The sequence below is a fragment of the Etheostoma cragini genome, chromosome 8 (assembly GCF_013103735.1).
Source record: "Etheostoma cragini isolate CJK2018 chromosome 8, CSU_Ecrag_1.0, whole genome shotgun sequence".
Lineage (NCBI taxonomy): Eukaryota > Metazoa > Chordata > Actinopteri > Perciformes > Percidae > Etheostoma > Etheostoma cragini.
In genome coordinates, this window is record NC_048414.1 from 7,030,970 (window position 1) to 7,051,334 (window position 20,365).

General features: G+C 42.3%; 1 protein-coding gene across 1 annotated transcript in view; it reads right to left on the minus strand.

Annotated features, from left to right (window-relative positions):
- itpr2 (inositol 1,4,5-trisphosphate receptor, type 2) overlaps window positions 1-20,365 on the minus strand; it is a 59,207-nt gene that overhangs the window by 23,370 nt on the left and 15,472 nt on the right. The window contains exons 13-37 of the mRNA XM_034879379.1: window positions 20,127-20,287; window positions 19,891-20,032; window positions 19,522-19,680; window positions 17,951-18,123; window positions 17,319-17,438; window positions 16,906-17,088; window positions 16,283-16,534; window positions 16,030-16,177; window positions 15,753-15,900; window positions 14,777-14,964; window positions 14,330-14,453; window positions 14,175-14,232; window positions 13,897-14,062; window positions 13,484-13,651; window positions 12,278-12,364; window positions 12,068-12,193; window positions 11,824-11,946; window positions 11,026-11,226; window positions 10,676-10,927; window positions 10,403-10,528; window positions 10,100-10,228; window positions 9,647-9,767; window positions 9,299-9,480; window positions 8,619-8,761; window positions 7,895-8,003 (exon numbers count right to left, since the gene is read on the minus strand). Coding sequence (XP_034735270.1) covers window positions 7,895-8,003; window positions 8,619-8,761; window positions 9,299-9,480; window positions 9,647-9,767; window positions 10,100-10,228; window positions 10,403-10,528; window positions 10,676-10,927; window positions 11,026-11,226; window positions 11,824-11,946; window positions 12,068-12,193; window positions 12,278-12,364; window positions 13,484-13,651; window positions 13,897-14,062; window positions 14,175-14,232; window positions 14,330-14,453; window positions 14,777-14,964; window positions 15,753-15,900; window positions 16,030-16,177; window positions 16,283-16,534; window positions 16,906-17,088; window positions 17,319-17,438; window positions 17,951-18,123; window positions 19,522-19,680; window positions 19,891-20,032; window positions 20,127-20,287 — 3,789 coding nt within the window. The remainder of the gene's footprint in view (window positions 1-7,894; window positions 8,004-8,618; window positions 8,762-9,298; window positions 9,481-9,646; window positions 9,768-10,099; window positions 10,229-10,402; window positions 10,529-10,675; window positions 10,928-11,025; window positions 11,227-11,823; window positions 11,947-12,067; window positions 12,194-12,277; window positions 12,365-13,483; window positions 13,652-13,896; window positions 14,063-14,174; window positions 14,233-14,329; window positions 14,454-14,776; window positions 14,965-15,752; window positions 15,901-16,029; window positions 16,178-16,282; window positions 16,535-16,905; window positions 17,089-17,318; window positions 17,439-17,950; window positions 18,124-19,521; window positions 19,681-19,890; window positions 20,033-20,126; window positions 20,288-20,365) is intronic.

Sequence of the window (20,365 nt, forward strand, 5' to 3'; positions counted from 1 at the left end):
ACACACACACACACACACACACACACACACACACACACACACACACACACACACACCTTGAACTGAAGGTGAGAATCCATTGAGCTAGCCTCTCTCATTTCCACACAGTAATGCACAGACAATCTAAGTGCAACTACAAACTCGGCAAAACGCTCTGCAAGGCAATGCATCCTAATGCACGTTCTTTGACTTATTACAGATTATATCATGTTTGACTTAACATTTCCCCTTTTCTGACAGAGGACGTGATGGTTTTGCACCACTCTGAAACCAGTGAAAGAAACGCTCTGTGGGGAAAGTTGAAAAGAGGATGGGGGTGACAGGTTTTGCTCTTGTTCGCCTCCCTTCTGGGCAATGCAGTCCGCAGAGAGGATACGAGAGGAGAGGAGTCGGCCCAGCCTGACTCATCTGCTTGCTGCTGCATCGACGAGAAAAAACTCCAGTCAGGTGATGTAAGAGCCATGAGAAAGAAAGGAGAGATAGACATAGAGGTAGAAGAGCTGACAGAAGTAAGAGTGAGGGTGGGGGAGTGGGGTGATGAGAGGAGAAGAACAAACAAAACCCAGCAAGGAGCAGACAGTCGTGGTGTTTTTTAAATTGTGCACCGACACGCCACACTGCGGTTTTGGTGTCCAAGCAGTGGATGAGCTGCCGATCCCCACCTCCTGCGTCCTCGCACCACCTCTCCACCCCTCCCTCTACCAGCCCCCTCGCAGCTCTGCTGTCTGCAGATCTCTCCCACTTCGGAGAAATGCCCAGAGAAAAAGTGAAAGACAAAAAAGTGCCTTATGCTTCTTTAGGTGGTCTGAAAACACTCACAGGCAGCGGAGTGCAGCATCAGCTGTGGACCAAGACAGCACTGCCAGGAGACTTGAGCTGCTCAGATCAGACAAGGTTGATTATAGCAGAGACTTAGAGCACACAGGAGAAGAATGTTACCCAAACCATTTCTTTTCTGTGTTACTTTTCCCACAACAGAAACATGAGAGGACTCTGGGTGTGTGTCTTTTGTCAATAATGGGGAACGCTGATCAAGAACACTGTGGCACAGTACAGCTTCCCCACAGGCCATGTGAGGGCTGATCAACATCCAGCAACTTTACCATCAGGAAGCAACATTTAGGTCCCAGCAGAAACTGCAGTCAACACACTTTGTTCAGTACAAAGTTTCAAACTGAAACTCTAACTTTTATTGTTGTTGTAGATTAGCACATTATACTAAAACATACTGAAACTCAATCTGATCACGTACAGTAAAAGCATGAGTTGCACGTTATATAACAAAGACTTGAGATGTCTCTCAGAAGTCAGTGTTCTTCCCCACAGCTTGGAACACGAGTGAAACTGAAAACTGGGAGCAGTCTGTAATACAACACATATTCATATCAATGTGGTTTTGCAAAGCTTTCTCTCCAAGGGAGTTATTTCATGAATAGGACAAAATTCAAGAAATCAAGACACATACAATGACATTATCCTGCTGTTTAAGTACACACTTTGGGAACCTGAAGTAAGAGAGATGTGGGAAGACACAGACAGCCTGCATCTGCCATTTAGGACAATGTGGTCATGCTATCTGTACTTTTCTGGGAATTTGGTTATGTTTTCAAGAATTTCCCAGAAAAAGAGTGCTGCATTTAAATACATTTTACAGAAAAAAATAATTGAATGTGAAAAACGTATGATTTCTAAAATTCTGGCTACGGCCAGGTATACAGTGTAAGACATATGCCCTTTAATACTGGGCTGTGGTGAACAATGTTAGGTGATGCTTTTCAATTAAGTTAGACTAAGGCAAACTGAACCATTTTTCCTCGTTTCAATTCTCCCCATTTCTGTAGGACATGAAATGTTTCTTGACCCACGGCCACTACAGGTAGCTCAGCAGCTTTGTGCACAGGGTCAAAAGGGTCTACCAAGGTACATGCATCTGATAAAACTCAGTCAGAGACACTCAAGCACGGAGACACACATCACATGCCGCCATTTATAATGTTTTTTAAGCTTCAATTCCACAACAAGCACATCAGGAAAAACAAATTATGCCCACATGTGAGAGCAATTGGTGAGACTGGTTCAGGGAAACACAAGATCAGCAGCGTAAACAAGCATTCATTCGACTGTTAGCTGGCGGGTTCACTGTAGACGTTTTACATGTGATTCACTAACATTGTTAGGAGCTGATGGTGATTGTCAGGAAGTGATGTTGAAGGTAGGTAAGCAGGTAATGTACACACAAGGGTTGTTTGTTTCATCTGCCTCTTTGGTACTCAGCATACAAGGCAGGACAAAATAAAAGAAATACTTTACAATCAAAAAGCCCTGCTGTGTTTGCTGGTTTAAATTGTTAACTGCTAAACATAAGCATGTTAGCATTGTGATTCTTGGCATTTAGCTCAAGGAACAGTTGTGACTAAGTACAGCCTCATAGAGCTACTAATAGGGCCGTAGACTCATAGGGCCCTATCTTGCACCTGGCGCAGCGCAGTGCAGGGACCAACGCAAGTGTCTTTGCTAATTTAGGACCAACGCAGTTGTCAATTTCCCGTCCAGCGCCCTAAACGCACCTGCGCCATGTGCTTCACGCTGAGCGCTTAGATTGTTAAATAGGGCCCTTGGTCTGGTTCATTTATTTGAGGTGGTGAATCATCTCAATTGTTATTTTTGAGTCTGAAGTTTGAGTTTTTCCCCCTTAGTGTTGGCGAGTGTCCACTTTTTTCAAGTATTGGTGACTAACGTATTCAGTCACAATTAAATAATCTACATAAGTCAGCCATATACAAATTTGCAGCTTTAACAGAGTTGTGATTACTATTCTCATAAAAATTTGAAAAATCTGTTGCAAATATTGCCAAATTGTGTGATGTGAAAGGTCTTATATGCTGATATGACACGCGGTATGTGCCAAATGTAGGAAAACGGTGTTGGCAAAGAGGAACTATGGTCACAGGTAGACAATGATGAACATTGACTAAAGAGATATCAGATAAAATGAAGGCAACTCAATTCTTATTTACTGCAGGGTATATGTTATTCTAAAGTGTTTCAATTATTTTGTCCACCAGATATGTGCCTTAGCAAAAGCAAGCATATCAGTCAAAAAATAAGTTCCAATTCACCCATTCACCCTGTCACCGCCTATCACATTCCTCCCTGAGCACAAGTGACCTTACTCACATGTAATCAGTTGGAAATAACACACTGTGAACTGTGTCAAAATACTGTTCACAATGACAACTAATCTCATTCATAGTGGCTGTCAGATGCATGAGGCTCTGAGGTCCAGGCCTTTTACAATTTTTAGTTGGTGGTTTTTACATGACGTCTTTTTCCTCCGTGGCTTGGAGCTTAAATAGTTCGGCAGGCTCCTGGTCTGAGGGCATTTCTACACAAGGTACATAAACTTCCTGTGCCCAGTCACGGCAAGACCAGAAACACAACAACCTATGCTAATCCCTCATCGTCATGGAAACCAAAACATAATACTCAACAAACACCAAACTGATATGCCGAGGAAAGTGAGGGCCAGAGGAAGAAAGGAAGGAAGGAAGGAAAGACAGACCTTTTCAGCACAAACTCATGTAGTAAAACATACATGACAAACATAATAAAAAAATGTCAAAATAGAATAATTATAATTATTTTTGGCATAAGACGGAGATTTATGAATTCATTTATTTTATTTATTCAGAGTCCAGATTTACTGCAGATTCTAAATTTCCTAAATCCAACTTTCTGACTTGACTCAGCATGATGTGTCTGCCTGAATTCACCCAAAGGTCAAAACGTACACAGTATCCACGAGCTCACCCAGCCCTCCGCCTGCCTGACCCGCTGTGGATGAACCTAAGCCATGTTCCACTACTCCCACTAGTAGACAGACAACCAGGGAAAACCTTGCAGGGTGAGCTTACACAGGGACAGCCAGCACACTGCATGTCTGAGTGTTTGTGTGTGTGTGTGTGTGTGTGTGTGTGTGTGTGTGTGTGTGTGTGTGTGTGTGTGTGTGTGAGCAAGGCTTTCCGTATACATGCATCTGAGTGATGTGCTTAGTATCAAGAGGGTGGTAATCTGTAAATCTGCTTTGCCTTGGGCAGGTGGTGTGAAACTTGGCAAGCAAGAAAAAAAAAGATGCACAGGAAGAGGAAGAAGGACGGACAGACAGCCAGACAGACAGACAGACAGACAGACAGCGTGAGAATAAAAGGGATGAGTGGGAAAGGTAGGAAAAAGAAACATGGTGCAAGACTGGTTTACATAACTTACTTTTTCAGTCATCTGTGAACAAGAAGACACTCTGCACATGGACATACGAACACCTAACAGCACATTACATGCATATGCATTAGGTGACGAAACAGTTCCTGGCTTTATTACAAACCACTGTAAAATTCTAGACGGTTGGTATTACCGTTTTCAATTTGACTTATCATTAAAACATTGTTTGATTACCACGCTTTGAAAAACTCAAGGTATATTTTGTCCAGCCCAATTCTTACACGCACAGTTTCACATTGCTTTGTTTATAATGGTTGTGTGCTTCCTTATGGTTGTGTCCATTTAAATCTGCACTAAGGAAAATCCATGAACAAATGGCTTTTAGCTTTTTAGCAAGCCAAATGTAAATGGACTGTTCTTATATAGCGCTTTTCTAATCTCAACAACTACAAAGCGCTTTTTACATAGTACAGGAACCATTCACACGCATTCATAATGCCTTACAAGGAGCCACACTCATTTAGACTCCGATGGCGCAGTATTGGGATGCAACTTGGGGTTCAGTATCTTGCACAAAGCAAGGGACTGCAGGGACGGCTAAACAAGACAAAACCCTCCCAACAGCGATGCATGATTACTTTGACTATTTTCAGCCCATTTTAACAATACAGAGGTAATAAAGATATCTTTAGTCACTATAATCATGAAATGAAATGTTCATCCTGTCTCATCTCAAATATAAATGCCTGTGTGTTCACAGAAAATTGATAAAAAGGATTATTATTAAAGGATAAGTCTAGTGGTATTCTATATTTTTCCCTTTTGTCAACAGTAAGTACTACAGTCTGTAAACTCGGTGACCCTTATTATGATAAACACAAGCACTGCAGTTTATTTTGAGAGCATGCATATTGAGTAAATGTTGTCCAAAGCATATACATTGTTACGTTTTAAGGCAACGCTAGGGTGCACGGCACTTCTGCATTTACTTTGAGGGTCTATACTGGCTATAACCGCACTATGCAAGTTTGCCAGATCCGGTAGGGGAGCTGTAGTTACACTGAGAAATAACGTCCAACCTGTAGCACTAAACGGGGAAAAGTTCCCTAGTGTTGCTTTAAGTAGTTTGGAGGGCATTTTTTAAAGTTCCCAGAATTAAACTGATGACATTGTAATCATAGTATATTTTATGCATCTTAGCCACCAGAGCTCCACGGTGTCATTTTAATCAACATGACCGTTGTTTTCTTATGCATACAGTATACCATCCTGGAGCTTAAAAAAATTGGGAGCGCATCAAACGTATATTAATCTACAGCTGAAAATAGTCTCCAACTAATGCATAACTCATTCCTGTTTGAGTAACGTTTGTGAAATAATAGAGTGCCCAAGTGATTTATCAATTACTTAGCTTTAAATGAAACTACATTTTTGTGGCCCACATTGAAAGATTTAGTTATTCCGAGGCAACAAATCCTCTTGCAGGCGAGTGTCACAGACAGGGTAGGGAAGTCCAAACGTCTTCAGGGTCGAATTGTTGCATTAATGGTTTAGTTTTTCAAAGTATTTGACAACCATATAAGTATAGACTAATGAGAAAACATTTCCAAACTAAGTCTGAAAGGGTATTTTATGCATATTTCCTCATATTTAATATTTACAGGACCCTTCTTTCAAGTCTGTCACCCAAGACATCTTGAGGGCAAGTGAGAGCACACACACATTTATGAAGCCATTTTTTAACCTCTATACTGTGACTGCTGCAGACTTTCCCCCCGGCTGCCTGACCAGCGCTCCTGGCATGACCCAGGCAAGCAGAGAGCCGAGTGGGACTAGAGGGGAGAGAGATAGAAAAATAACTTGGGCGTGTAGACAGAACGCGATAGACTGAGACAAAACATGGACGGGGCAAAAGAGGAAGAAAGAGGCAGAGAGCAGACAGAGGAGTGAGAGGAAGGAAGGAAGGAGGGAGGGAGGGAAGGAGAACGTGATGGTGCACGTGACGCTGGCTCAGGCACTGCAGGCTGTTACGTAAGCGCACCCCCTGCCCTGTCTCCTCATGGACTGAGCAGACTCCGCTTCTCTCCAATCCCTCACCCTGTAGTCGCTGCCCACTTTTTTCCCATTCTACTCACATGGCTCCTCACATGGCTGCCTGCCTCCCTCCCTCCCTCCCTCCCTCAATCACTCTCACTCCATCTCTTTCTCTCACTCTCCTCCACCCACTCATTGCACCCCAGGGGAGCCACCAACCTCTGCTGCCTATGCTGTCACTCTGTCTCTCTCTCCTTCTGTTTTTTTCTGTCTGCCTCTCTCTCTCTCATTATTTCCATCAATCGTTTTTTTTCTCTCTCTCTCTCTCTCTCTCTCTCCCCTGTGCAGTGAGGCTGCAGCTCCACACTCAGGGCTACAGGGATATGACAAAGAGAGGCCACAAATACATGCTTGAGCACACTTACACACACCTACACAAACTGACATTTCACATATTGTTACTGCATTGTCTGGCTGCTCGAATGCGTCGAGCCGCTTCTAAAAGTGACTGTTTTTCCACTTTGAATTCATCTGATCATATTCCACACACACAACTGAACCATTTGTCTTTCGAAAAACAGTTTGACTGACACATGACGCAAAAGAAATAGGGAAAACAAAACTCTGACTGCTCTTGGAACTCTAAGTGACTGACATTTACTATATTGAGAAAGGTAGTCTTGACAGTATTACTAATGAGATTACACTGAAAGAGAGGGTAATGACACATGCATACATTCCATTCAAACAAGTGATGTTGTGGTGCAACAATAACAGCCTTTAGTAGGACAGCATTGTCAGCCAGAAATACTCATGTCTGTACGAAATCCCACATGTTCAGAGGACAGCAACACATGCTGCTCCCAGCTTTCTAAAGGTGCTCTAGGAAATTCAAACAATGTTTATTTTCTCTCCATACTAAGATTTTTTTAAGCACACTGATTGAGGTCTCAACCTGAGCAGCACATTTTGTGTTGTGTGAATTGCTCAGCGTCACCTACTCCACCACACAGCTGGAATAAACTCCCGTCCACCTTCCAAAAGGTGATTACCTGACATTTTTTTGTAATTTGGCCGTCACCCTACACACCCTTGGTGCACACAAACATACACACGCAGCCATCACTTTAAGTGTCCTCTACCAACTTTTGTCATTCACGTTCCAGAGGGGGTGCAGCAGGAGATGGGCTCCTGCAACCCCCCACTCGCTGCAGTATTGATTTATTTGTTCGGGGCTGGCTGCCCTCCTCTTCCTCCTCCTTCCCTTACTTACTCCCTCCTATTCTCCCTCTCAGTGTGAGTGTGTCCTCAAGTGCCTCCCTTTCTTATGTAACAACAGAGAGGCCCACAGCATACTGATGAACGGGAGTCTGGGCCCTGGGCCGACAGACCTAGAAGAAAACAAGGACTACACCGCACTGCTGATGGGAGTACAGCATTGCTGGAACTGGAACACAGGGCTAAATCCACAGCAAACTTTGAGATTATTTTACCTAATTCGTCCATTTCGTCCATTCATGTAACCATGAGAGATTAATACCATTTTCTCGAAGAACAAAGGTTTTTCTTATAAAAGATGACTAACAGTATAATTATAACCACGTTTCTGTGACATTCTTTCCATGCAGGTTTAAGTACTTACAGCCTCCTGAAAGCATTCCTTCTTGTCCAGCATCTCTCTGAGTGTTTGCAGGATCTTGATACACAGCTTCTCCTCATTGTCCATAAGCTTCTTGGTGTGTTTGATCAGTCTGACAGAGGGACAAGAGAAGTGCCGTATCATTCACAGCTGTGTCCTGTTAAAGCAGTCACTGGCTCACATGTAAAAACAAAGCAATACTTTATTGATCACCACATGTGAAATCTTCTTTCAGATCATGCAGCGGCAGAGTACCAGCACCCCTGGAGGTTTGATGATGTATCAAACTAATTCTTTTAATGAAATATATTACATGATGCCAATAAGAGTCTGAATGGAAAGTTTACTTTTTTTTTAAAGGTGCCAAAGGGTTCCATTGACAAGACCAAGCTCTGTTTTTGTCATTGGTAACTGAGCTATTTCCCACTGTGGTCAGAAAACATAGGCACTATGACTCTAGTGTGGCTACTCAAAGCTAAACCCCGTCATTCTCTTACTTCTCCCTGTTATGGAGACGTATTATGTCTCGCGTAGACGCAGAATGTACAATCAAGTCAATGTTACGTCAGTGTGTTCCAAGGCACTTTTTGGACCAACTCGGGGAGGCAGTCAGTCCGACGGTTGGCAATCGGGTTGGTGTGTCAGAGCCCTTACATGTGGCCTCCAGGCCTACAAAAATGAGGAATGTGTTCTTTGTTCCTTACACAGGTTATTGGCAGTGACTTACTTGGACATGAAAGCTCCACTCTCACAGCGTAACCGTGCAGCCTCTGGAAACAGCAGCTCTGGGCTGTGAAGAACATCCACCAACACAGAAAACTCTGCGTGAACCTTTGGACTGAACTGTTCCTCCAGAAGGGACACAACCCCCTGTTCGTCACAGACACACACACATAAAAGCTCAGTCAAATGCTGTCCTGGAGAGATTGATACGGCTAAATACCATTCAGAACCCCCCCTATAAAACGTCACAATTCGGCAATGTTGGTTAGGTGATGACTGAAATATCTCAACAAATGTGGGTTGGATTGCCATGAAATGGTGTACAGAAAGCCCCAAAGGAGGCAGCCTAGTAACTTTGGTTATCCACTGAAATTTTCTCTAGTGTCGCAATGAGGTTGACAATTTGGGGATGACAACTATCATTGGATTTGCCATCAGGTCCAGACATTCATGTTGCCCTCAGGATGAATTTTAATAACTTTGGTGATCTCTTAACGTTTTATCTAGTGCCAACATAAAGTAAAAAATGTGACCGATACCTGCAAAATAATAGCATTGCCAACAACTTGACCCGCTAATCAGAAGATCTTAGTATACTTACCTACTAAACTAAGATTGTGAACATGCATTGGCAGTTCTGCTAGTGTGGCTGTAAACTCAAGGTCTTGTTAAAAAAATGTGCACCTGAAGTTTTTCAATGATGTTCTTGTAGTCAGGACCACCCAGGGTCTCCTTGCGTGGTCGTGTGCGGGCAGAGGTCCTCCAGTCTTTGGCGGCTCGCTGCACCATGTTGCTATGGACCTTGAGAGACAAAGTGTTGACCTGACTGTCCAGATCCACTGGGATGGCTATGGCCCGTGCCTTAGCTGGGGAAGAACAAATATTTTGATGTCATGTGATTTTATTTTATTTTTAAAGCACCGTAAATACATTTTACCTTTACATTTATTAGCAATTTACACTTTGTTCCAATGCATTTTTTCACTTTAATGTTCACATTCAAAGGCTGGTCAGCAGAGTTGCAACACTCACCAACGTCAGCCAGTGTTTTGATACAGCTCTCAATATTAGCCTTCTGAGCGGAGTTGATCCAGGTGCAGTTGTAGATCCTGAAAGAAGACTGGAGCAGCTTGATAAAGACTGACTGGTTCGTCTGTGAAGAGGGAGCAGGGAATGCTGTTTTAAAAAAGGGGCATACGTGTTGAGCAAGACAGAGATAATTCTGATGGTAAAACTTCAATATTGTTTCTGATAGGAGACATTATTGCAGAGTTCTGCGTAAAACACCTCAAACTTCTGCTTTAGGTACAAATGTCTAAAATAAAATAAGGAGGTCCCAGGCGATGGTGCGGTATAGGAGGCAGTCTGCTGTCAAATCTTTTTACTGTAAAGTGGCTAAAAGTTGGCAAAGGATTTGGACAAGCCATGAGTGAGCCTCCCTCTGCGGACACATTTCACTTGCTTGTCAGAGGTGAAAAACAATACCTGCAGGTTGGAGTGGTTAACAGAGAAAGGTGAGCTGAAGAAACCCTTGACAATGGCCATCACTGTCTCTGTCACATACTTCTCCAGGGCCAAATCGGCATGGTTTCGGTCTGTGGTACTGTTGCACACCTTAAATACAAAAAGGAAATAGAGGAAAACTTCTGAATAAGCTCACACTCACATCACATCCACATATCCTTTTCTCTGCACATGCAGCATACCAATGGATTTAGCATATGAGTACGCCTCATTAGAAAAGTGTCAGGCAAACATGGGTGACCTTTCAATCTGACAGAGCCTTACACTGGACATGTCCACCAGGAAGTTGTCAAAGAGCTTCCAGATATGGTTGGAGGTGTAGATCTCCTTCATTTCTACCTCTGTGTCCACGTAGCAGTGATTCACAAAGTTCACGTAAGCAATTTTCACCTGGTGGATAAAGAAATAAGGTGCCTGCTTACTTTCAGATAAAAGAGACATAAAATGTATCCAAAGATGTAACAAAATTAAAAACTACATTACATAGAACAAAAAAACTCAAGGTATGTTATTATAATAAAATCATCTAGCTGTTACCTCTGGTATACAGTTGACATTAGTGACAACTTTGACAATGTCGTCCAGTGGCAGCAGAGAGTTACATTTCAGCTCTGTGTAAACGTTCTTGCCCTCGGTGCAGGCCGCCAGGAGCTCCACAAGCGTGTTGTGGTAAGCCAGAGCTCCATCCTCTTCAGTCCGATCTCGCTCGGAGCCCATCATCTGCAGCAACAGTGGGAACGAGGAGCGGTCGTTGTAGAACACTAGCACGTCCTCGCCTCCATTCACAAGCTGGACACAAACAGATACCCAAAGGAAAAAAAAATAAAAAATGACTAACTAACGAATTAATCAAAAGGCTTTCATTTGAAAAAAAGAAATATTCTCACCTCAGTCATGACTTTGTCCTGACATTTCTTGACATTCTTCCCATCAGATTTCACAATAGTTTCCAGAAACTTGAGGTACTGGACGTGTCTTCCATGTGTTTCAATGCAGTGGACAAAATGATGGACCACGCGGTCGCTGATCTCATTGCACAGCTGGCAGTTGTTCATAAAGATGTGACGCATCGTCTCAGCCTCAAGCAACTGGTGAAAAGTGGGAGCCATGATAGAAGACAAGTTCAAAAAGCAAACAGTGTCTTCATTTATTTGTATAACATAACATAGGATAACATAACTAAGAATTTAAAAGGTGCTGACACACAAACCCGATTACCGGCCATCAGACAGTCTGACAAAGTCGGTGACTCGAGTCTGTCTGGTGTGTTTAGGAGACGACAATTTGACATGATGAATCAAATTATTTTCATAAAATACGAGATCGTATTCTGACCGAGCCGCCATTATGCTTGTTTTTGAAATTCCAGAGAGGCCAGACCTACGTTACACGTTCCTCCAATCAGCTGATGGATTTCATTAACAACACAGATTAACGCCAACTGCTGTTACGGAGACGTGTTATGTCTCGCGCACACGCAGAACGTACGCTCAAGTCAGCATCACTTCAGTGTATTCCAAGGCACTTTTTGGACCAACTCGGGGTGACAGTCAGTCCTTTTTTGTCGAGGGTCACACCAACACACACACAGTTGATGCTACTGCATTCTGTACTAGAAAAAGAAACTCCCTAGAAAGTAAGGCAAGTCAACAAGGAAAAGGTACAGCAAAGTAATATCATTTTACCCCAGGAGTGAGGAAGAGGTTCAAATGTTTATGCAGCAGAACTTGGTTCTGAGGATTTCCTCTGCAGAAATTTTGCAGAAACACATGTGCCAGGGTCATGATCTCATTCATCTTCTCATCACTCTGTGTAAAAGCAGAAACAAGCAAAGGACAGATTATTAGAGTGAATGTAAGACAGCGTGTTTTCAAGAAACCACATTATGCAAATGTTCACTGAAACATCCAGTTGGACGTTGTTCCTCACCTTCTCATAGGGGATCTGCAGCAGGTCCAGTACCACAGTATGGGCCCCCATGTTCTTCAGCAGCCTCTGCTGCTGCACACGACTCTTCTTACTGGGATAGCACAGCTTACTGAGCCGCAGTAGGATCTAAATATTAGACACACTTATGTCAAATAAATTACAGAATAAAAAGATAAGAAAAGCCTGGAAATAAAGAAATGGACCTTTCACCTCTTTCACAATGTTGTAGTTGTTTGCTTTGTTGCTGTCAATTTGAGGTTTATTATCTCCATCTTGTACTGGGCTCAAGACAACCTCCTGGCAGCACGAATACATGAAGAAAAAACAAGCCTTTAGTACATTCACTATTTACTCACTATTCAATATAAAAAAAACAAATTCTCTTACTGTCTGTCTACATATACCCGTATTCATCCTCTGTCTGAAAGACTCCGTTTTAGTCCCTTTAAGCCACACTACAGAAAAAAGCTTACACTTCTCTGATTGGTCAGCTTGTCCACAGTCCTTCGCATCTGCGCTATCGGCATTTCTGTACGATCATTGCAGCCAGGCAAAAACTGTAACGGCACTGTAGCGGCACTTTCTACCTATAAATAGTATAGTTGTGACATCACAACCGTAGGGATGTCCTGATGGCTTTTTAAAAGGCACATTTAGTGAATACCGGCTGTGTGCATTGAGTATTTTAATACTTTCACAATATTTATATAGCAGCTAAACCAGCTCGGAGTGGCAGTAGCTACGGAGGTATCAAGGGGGGGTACGGAGGGAAGTACAGAGTAGAGACTGGTAGCTGGAGGCATGCCAGTTGACTTGCTGGGCACTGCCAAGGTGTATTTGAATAAAAATATTGACGTAAAACACACGCTACATGCAGGACTGACTAATAAAAAAATGGATTTACAGCAGATTCCTGTTCTGCCAGACACAGATTATTCATTATTAGTACTAAATCAACAGAAAAGCTTTCCATCAGCTTTGATGAACAATAACAACAAACAAAGAAGCCACTTCCAGTGCAGCTAAATAACTGATGGGATGTTTAAGATAAATATATTAACTTCTCGTGGATAAATAAATGTCACACTAAAATCAGGCTTTTTCGGGAGGGGGGCTTAAAGAGACAGGCGCTCCAACAAAGAGTCTCATACAGAGGTTATATACAGGGGCAGTAGCTATGGGCAGGATGAGAAAAATTAAAGAGTGTTCTTTTAACAATAAAGCATGTAAACATGGATGAGGGTAATCTTGTTCCTGTTTAGAAAAAAGAAAAACTGGAGGAAAACTTACTGTTTGATGCAACCTGTATTGTGCAATTCCTTCGATATAAAAAAAATAAGAATCACAAAATACAAGTATGAACCCCTGAAAATGCTATGTACCATAATAGGTCCCCTTTAAATGATGGTACACCACCTCATTGTTTTGTTCTTTGTCCTGCCTGACCCCCAGGTCTTCGCTGCTGTAGACTCCACTCTTCTCCACCCACAGCTCTGACTTTTCAACAGTCAGACGCAGCTGATCCAGGTCGGCCTTGATCTGCTTGTAGTTCTCTACATCCTGCTCAGACACTAGCAGCTGGACCTGGAAGACACACAGGATTAGAAATTAACCAGACATAAAAGACATTAAAAAACAAATGTGTGTAAAAACAAAGAGCTTTTGCAGCTCTAGATTCCAGCCAAGGAAGCTCTTAGTGAGACAATTTCCAACAGCTGCTATTTGACCTTGTGGAGAAACCTCCTAATCCAAACTGAGGAAGTGCCTAATGCTACACCCTGTCAGCTCTCCAAGTATAAAATGCTTGAGTGTAACTGTTGTGTCGTTACCTGTTTGAAGGCCTGCAGGACCTCAGCTCTTTGGCTGAAGTGTTTGAACATGAGCTGCAGTGAGCCAGACACCATTGGAGGGTAATCTTGCATGATGAGATGGATCAGAACCCTCAAAAACGTCCGGCCACCCTCATCATCCAGTTCCACTGCACTTAGCTCCGAGCTGAAATAATACATGTGCACAATAAAGCTTTGACGAAGGTTTTAAAGCAATTGTTTCCAAAGAGACCCAGGTCATTCAAAAGTAAAGTGTATTCATGCACTATTTTACCTACCTCCCTGCAAACATGCTCTCTGCTTTGGTTGCAATCTCATCTATGTCAGGTTCAGAAGCTGGAGACAAAAGAAAGTTAACAGGTCAGTATACACCTCATTTTGGACTTGAAAATAAAGCTTTTGTACTTTGCAAGAGTAGAGAATAAAGTCTCACGTGTCATTTGGGGCATATCAGCCAAAGAGGCAGAGCTGTCAGTTATGGTCTTGTCCCCAAATTCTTTCTTGTAGATGGACAACAAGTATGTGATCCTATAATCCAACCTTACGCTCAGGATAAACTGACAGAGGAACAAAAAGCACACACACACACACATTAAAACATTTTTTTTTTTTAATAATGCCAAAATTTCACCAGAAATCCCTAAATGTACCGTACATTAGTGATGGTCTAATGAAACTTCGCAAACCACTATCTTTATTTTCTGAGCTCACTAGATAGCACTTTTTCTTCAAAGAAAAAGGTTAAAGGAATCGCCATTCAGTGTGTTTTCAACCCTTTGTTGAACAAAGAGCGCCATCTAGTGAGCTCCGAAAATAAAGACAGTGGTTTGCGAAGCTTCATTTGACCATCACTACTGTGCATTCTGTGGGTAGCACTTACTTGCAGGATCTCAATGATCTTCAGCTTAGTGTCCATCACCATGACATCGTCATTGTCTGGTAGGAAGTGTCCTCTCCCGTAGCGCAGTGACGGAGAGCTGTCAGGGAGGCTGTGTGGCACACCTCGACTCAACATAATCTGAGTCATCATTTCCCCAACTCCATGGATCGTACGCAGGACATTGTTGCCTAAAAGGAAACATTCATCTTCACACATTTTGCATGGTGTGTGTGTAAAAATCACTTCCATTAACATAGTTGACATAATTCACTTCAAGTATGTGACACTTTGACTATGTGTCAAACAAAGGCCACATCAGCTGAATAAACATAAAGCACCAGTTATTGTTTCTAGTCCGTTAAACAATACCACACTGTTTTATTTATCACTTTGTCCGCTTATGTTAAACATAACAGAAAGTTTTTTCAATCTATTTGCAATCTATCCTAATTCACTTCCAAAAGCAGATCTGTCCATTATTTGACTTGCAGAAAGTCATATTTGTCCTCCTATGGACATGTCTACACTATGCCATGCTCATATATACATTTTTAACTGCTGCATCCGAATTTTCAAAATTGAAAACTGAGGACTGTGGCCGGTTAGCTCCACTGGTAGAGTGGGCGCATATATATGGAGGTTTGACTCCGACCTGCGGCCCTTTGTTGCATGTCATTCCCGCTCGCTCCCCTTTCATGTCTTCATCTGTCCTGTCAAAATAAAAGCCTTAAAAAGGCCCCCAAAATAAAGAAACCTGAGGACTACCGACGCTAGGCTATTATTCATTTTAAACTAAACAATGTTATATTTTATTACCCAATTTATGGAATTGCTTCATACAGATTCAATTATCTTAATCCCTGAACTAGAAAACAACAAAACAAAGTTTTACTCTGTTTAAAGCGCTACATAAAAGAGTGAACCATAATTGACCAACGCAATTACAGAAGCACTTATGCTGTGTAACTGCACTGACCGGCCTCTGGGCTCTTGTTGAGTTTGTTCATGAAGCTGAGTGGGTGCTGGACAATATCCAGGATGGCCAGCAGAGTGCGTGTGAGACGCAGCAGCTCACTAAAGCTATAGAATCCAAAGTAAACCAAGTGTCGAGCCAGATTTACCACCTGGAGGGGAGAAGTGAAATATCATGGTCAAAACCTTTGCGGCAGCAGCCCATGAAAGATCCATGAGGCACAATTTGAGACGGGAATAGCCTGTGAGAAAATAAATGTGGATGAAACAGTTTACTTTACCTCTAACGTGAGTTCATTCTTGTCATTATCCCCGAATGGAAAAGGCTGGCTGACCACATCTTTAAGGTATTCTTCCACAAACTCCATGGTGGGAGCAAACTTCCTCTTCATCTCCTCTCTTGACGTGTCAGTGGACTCATACTCAAACCTGTGGAAAAGCGCAACAATAATCTCCATGTGGGGACTAGCAAAATACAGTACAGAATACAGTACGATGCACATAACACACGTAATTACACAGACAGACGCTCACTCGTGGATGGTGATCTTGGAGGGGATCTCGGTCCAGAGGCGGGCGTAGCGTACAGGCACTACAGCCTCCTGTGGGTCCCGGTCCACATGCATGTGCAGCATGAGACGACAGAAGGAGGCTCTGAGGTTGTAGGGTAGGCAGTCGTCAAACATGCAGCGCAGGATCAGATCCACTGGTAGCTGACAGGAGATCTGGTTGATGGCTAGGTACTGACGGTCCAGACACATTTTAGCAAAGAGGTTCAACTGGTACCTACAGACAAGACGAGGGACATGGTTTTATTTTATATCTTTTGGGGTTGCACTTTACTTGAAGGTATCTACATAAGAGTGACATGAAACTGTCATGAATGTGACATAAAACACTTTAAACGAGTCATAAACGTTTATGACATAACACTTCTTTAAGGAAGTGTTGGTTTTGTCATCAAGTTATGGTTAGGGTTTATGTGTCGTGTCACTCTTATGTAGAAAGCTTTAAGTAGTGTTACCGATTTTGTTTTGCAGATTGGACATGGAACGAAAAGAGAAAAGAGAAGAAAAAAAAATACTACTGCTTGCTTCATTCAGACATGTTTGTGTTACAGGGGAAAGGGGAATTAAAAGCAAGATTTCCATTGTCACCTATAATAGGTGATAATGTCTACATCCATCTTGTGGTTGCCCTTAGCATCCTGGGCGAGGTGGCGAATGGATTTGCCGTGAGGCTCCTTGTGGCCGTCGATCCAGTAGAGCCAAGCCTCCTCCTCCTCCACCTCCTCCTGCAGCAGAGAGGACTCAAGGGTGGTCTCTGTGTTAGAGATTAGTCTGGGGGCGAAGGAGAGTGTGACATAAAGCAGTTACAAGAAAAACTGCAAACATTACACTCTGATGTAGAGCTGCTGCTGCTGAAAATATCCATTTCACAAAAGCACACTGGAGGGTTCAGCACACGCTTTACTGAATGTGAGTGTTTGTACAGGTTTAAAAATGAACGAATGAAATATGACAGGATCAAAGTGGATGTTTTAAATATAGATACCACAGGTATGACTCACTTGGTCTGGATGAGGATATCTGCGTTGGTGGGGTTCAACATAAATTTACAGATAAGCTCCTGTGTGACGGGGATGGCAGTCTTGTTGGACACGCAGAGATCAGACAGATAATCCAGGAATCTGGATGAATATAGCACAAATGAATCATAACGCTTAACAAATGTTCAAACACACAATGTTTTAGCAACATCTTTGTCTCCCCCCTTTTTTTACATGTGAAAATTCTTCATTCCTCTATTTTTTTTTTTGACAGATATGGCTCTTACAGTATATACTCTATTGTATTTTGACATGAAAAGCAGGGGGAAACACAATAACTGCAACACCAATACCCCACCACAAAATATGGTGCCACAGCAACCGTAGAGGGAAGGTTAGAGTTGAATTTCTGATAAGAATCTAAATTATTTCACAAAAGTAGAGTAGGTAAGATTTACATACAGTATGTATTAGATCGCATTATTCTCCGATATCCTGTGTCCTTGCCATAGGGTTCAGACCTTGTGTTACCAAAGTGTTATGTATGACTACTAATTTTCATGCACAATGTCAAATTTTTTGTATACTTTTCATTATTAAATTGTTCCCTCGGATCATCTACTCTTCTGGAGGTGTAGGCCAACATGTCTAACCTGGGCTCTCTGTTGCGCCTCAGCAGGTTGACGAAGGTCTCAATCTCTTTGGCTGTGATGTGTTTTTCCAGCAGCTTTCGGTTGTTGTGCAGCAGAGCAGTGATTGTGTCCTCAGCCAGGATCTCATACCCAATCTGAGACTGCATGATTGAGAACTTTTTGGCTATATATTCCTACGTGGCACAAGAGACATATGGTTATAAACACTTTTGATAGAAGTGATGGTGAAATGAAGTTCAGAGAAAATGTCTGAGTAAAGATGTAGAGATGAGAGCATAAAAATATGATGAATCACCGCATCTCGCCTTCATTTCAACATCATCAGGGGAGAGTTGCAGCGCTGCAGTGTAAGGTCTGGCAATGCAAGACTACCAATAGTTACAGTACACTTGAGAGCTGCCCTTCACATCCACCAAATGGCGATGGGTTCTATCTATGCATCTACTGACAAAATCATTTAACTCATTAATGATTTAGCTGGTGCCAGAGGAGCTAGAATTTTTTTTTTTTTAAATTACCTGCCTCATGTAGTTCTACTCATACATAGGGTCAGTTTCAGGAGATATGACAGAAAGTTAGTTTTATGGGGCCTGGAGGGCGCGGCTGGTGGATGGGGGGCGTATTTTGTGGAGGTTTGCTCCTCGACGCAGCGGGCCAGGGTTTGATTCTGACCTGCAGCCCTTTGCTGCGTGTCGTCGTTGTCCGCCCCCCCCCCCCTCCACTTTCATTACTTCAGCTATCCTGTCAATAGGGCCTAAAATGCCACAAAAAAATTACCTTTAAAAATAAAAAAATAAAATAAAAAGGGGGAGTTGGTTTTATAAGTCTTACCTATTGCATCTTTGACAATGGTTCTGTTTTATTCAAGTGTCACATTGGGACATGGCAGTGTGAGCGTTCATTTTACTATTTACAGTTGCCCTTTTACTACTGGGACATGTCAAAATATCTATTGAAAAGAGAAGGCCCGTTGCTTTAATGGAGCAATTATTAGATGGCCTGGCTAAGAGTGAGGCAAATTCAAATAAAAGCAGGAAACCATAAACAACAAACGTGTCTTCTAGCAAGGTACCTTGTGTTATCTTCCTGTTTTACTCTTGTAATAAAACCACACACTTTTATCTGTAAAATGCTAAAATTCAGGACAACAGTTACACAAGTAAAATGATGTCCTAAGTCATTCAAATCAATTAGCATACAAAGTTATGCAGGAGTAGTTAAGGTTAGCTTAATAGCTGGCTAGCTAATACTGTAGATCATACATCAGTATGTGACAGTAGCAGCAAAAGCCAAATGTGCTATTTCTTATCTCATAAAAATATATGTGAGCTCAGACAAATTCAAGATTTTCTTTCTTTCTGTTGATCCTCAAATGGACAACGGTTTGAGCACTACTTAGGTTTCTTGATTTTCGCAGCTGTGGTCATCAGAATCTATACTATCAAGCTCCTAGTCAAAAAGCCATCTCTCCATGTTTAAGCTTCCCCAAATCCCTGTGATATTTGTTGATAATGAGCCTGACAAACTCAATGAATACTTCACATTAGACTTGTTAGAAGACAGAAACATGCCTGGTTCTTGCGATAGTCCTGTTGGGAGTGGCGTATCACCCTGTAGCAGAGTCTCAACATGTACTTGAAGTGAGCATAGCGCTGGTCTCCCAAATCCTCCAATTTTAGCATTGGACCATCCCCCTGATCTGTAAATGGAGCCTTCAGGATGCCAAAGATCTGGAGGAACAGTAACGCATATACTATGATGGAGAACCAACCAAGCATCTACGGACTATAACAGGAAAATACTTCAGTATTAAATTTTTTGAAGGCCAATCTGTGGAAATGCAATAATTTAAGATTTTCACTTTGTCATCACTGTCAATCAATGTTAAACTTCAGATCAATCTGCATTCTGCAACGACACACAGAAGTGTTTGTGCTGACCTGGGCAAGGATGTTCTGTTCCCTCATGAGTTTCTGCCTCTCTCGATTGGGTGTGGAGGTGACCACTGACAGAACATCCTGGCCGTTGTTTGGTACCATGCACACAAAGAAAGCCAGGTCCTCCAGGAGCTTAGTCACAAACCTAAAATATATATGAAGACAAAAATAACATGTGAAATCATAAAATATGCACACCGTCTTGTGTCACCTGTGTTGTCACGCTCGTGCATCTGTACCTCCTCTCATTCTGAGCGATGTTGCCGTACTGAAGCTTCCTCACAGTGGACTCCAGGACCTTGTTGGCATCGTTAGCAAAGTCTAAGTCTCTGACCTCCGACAGCGGAACAGATACGATGGCAAAAGCCTCCTTGTCCTCTTTAGTGGGACAGGTACCGATCTATTGTAACAGCCAAAAGAAATGTCCAAATAATGCATCCATGTTTGTTTTACCCAAGTATGTGTGTGTGTGTGTGTG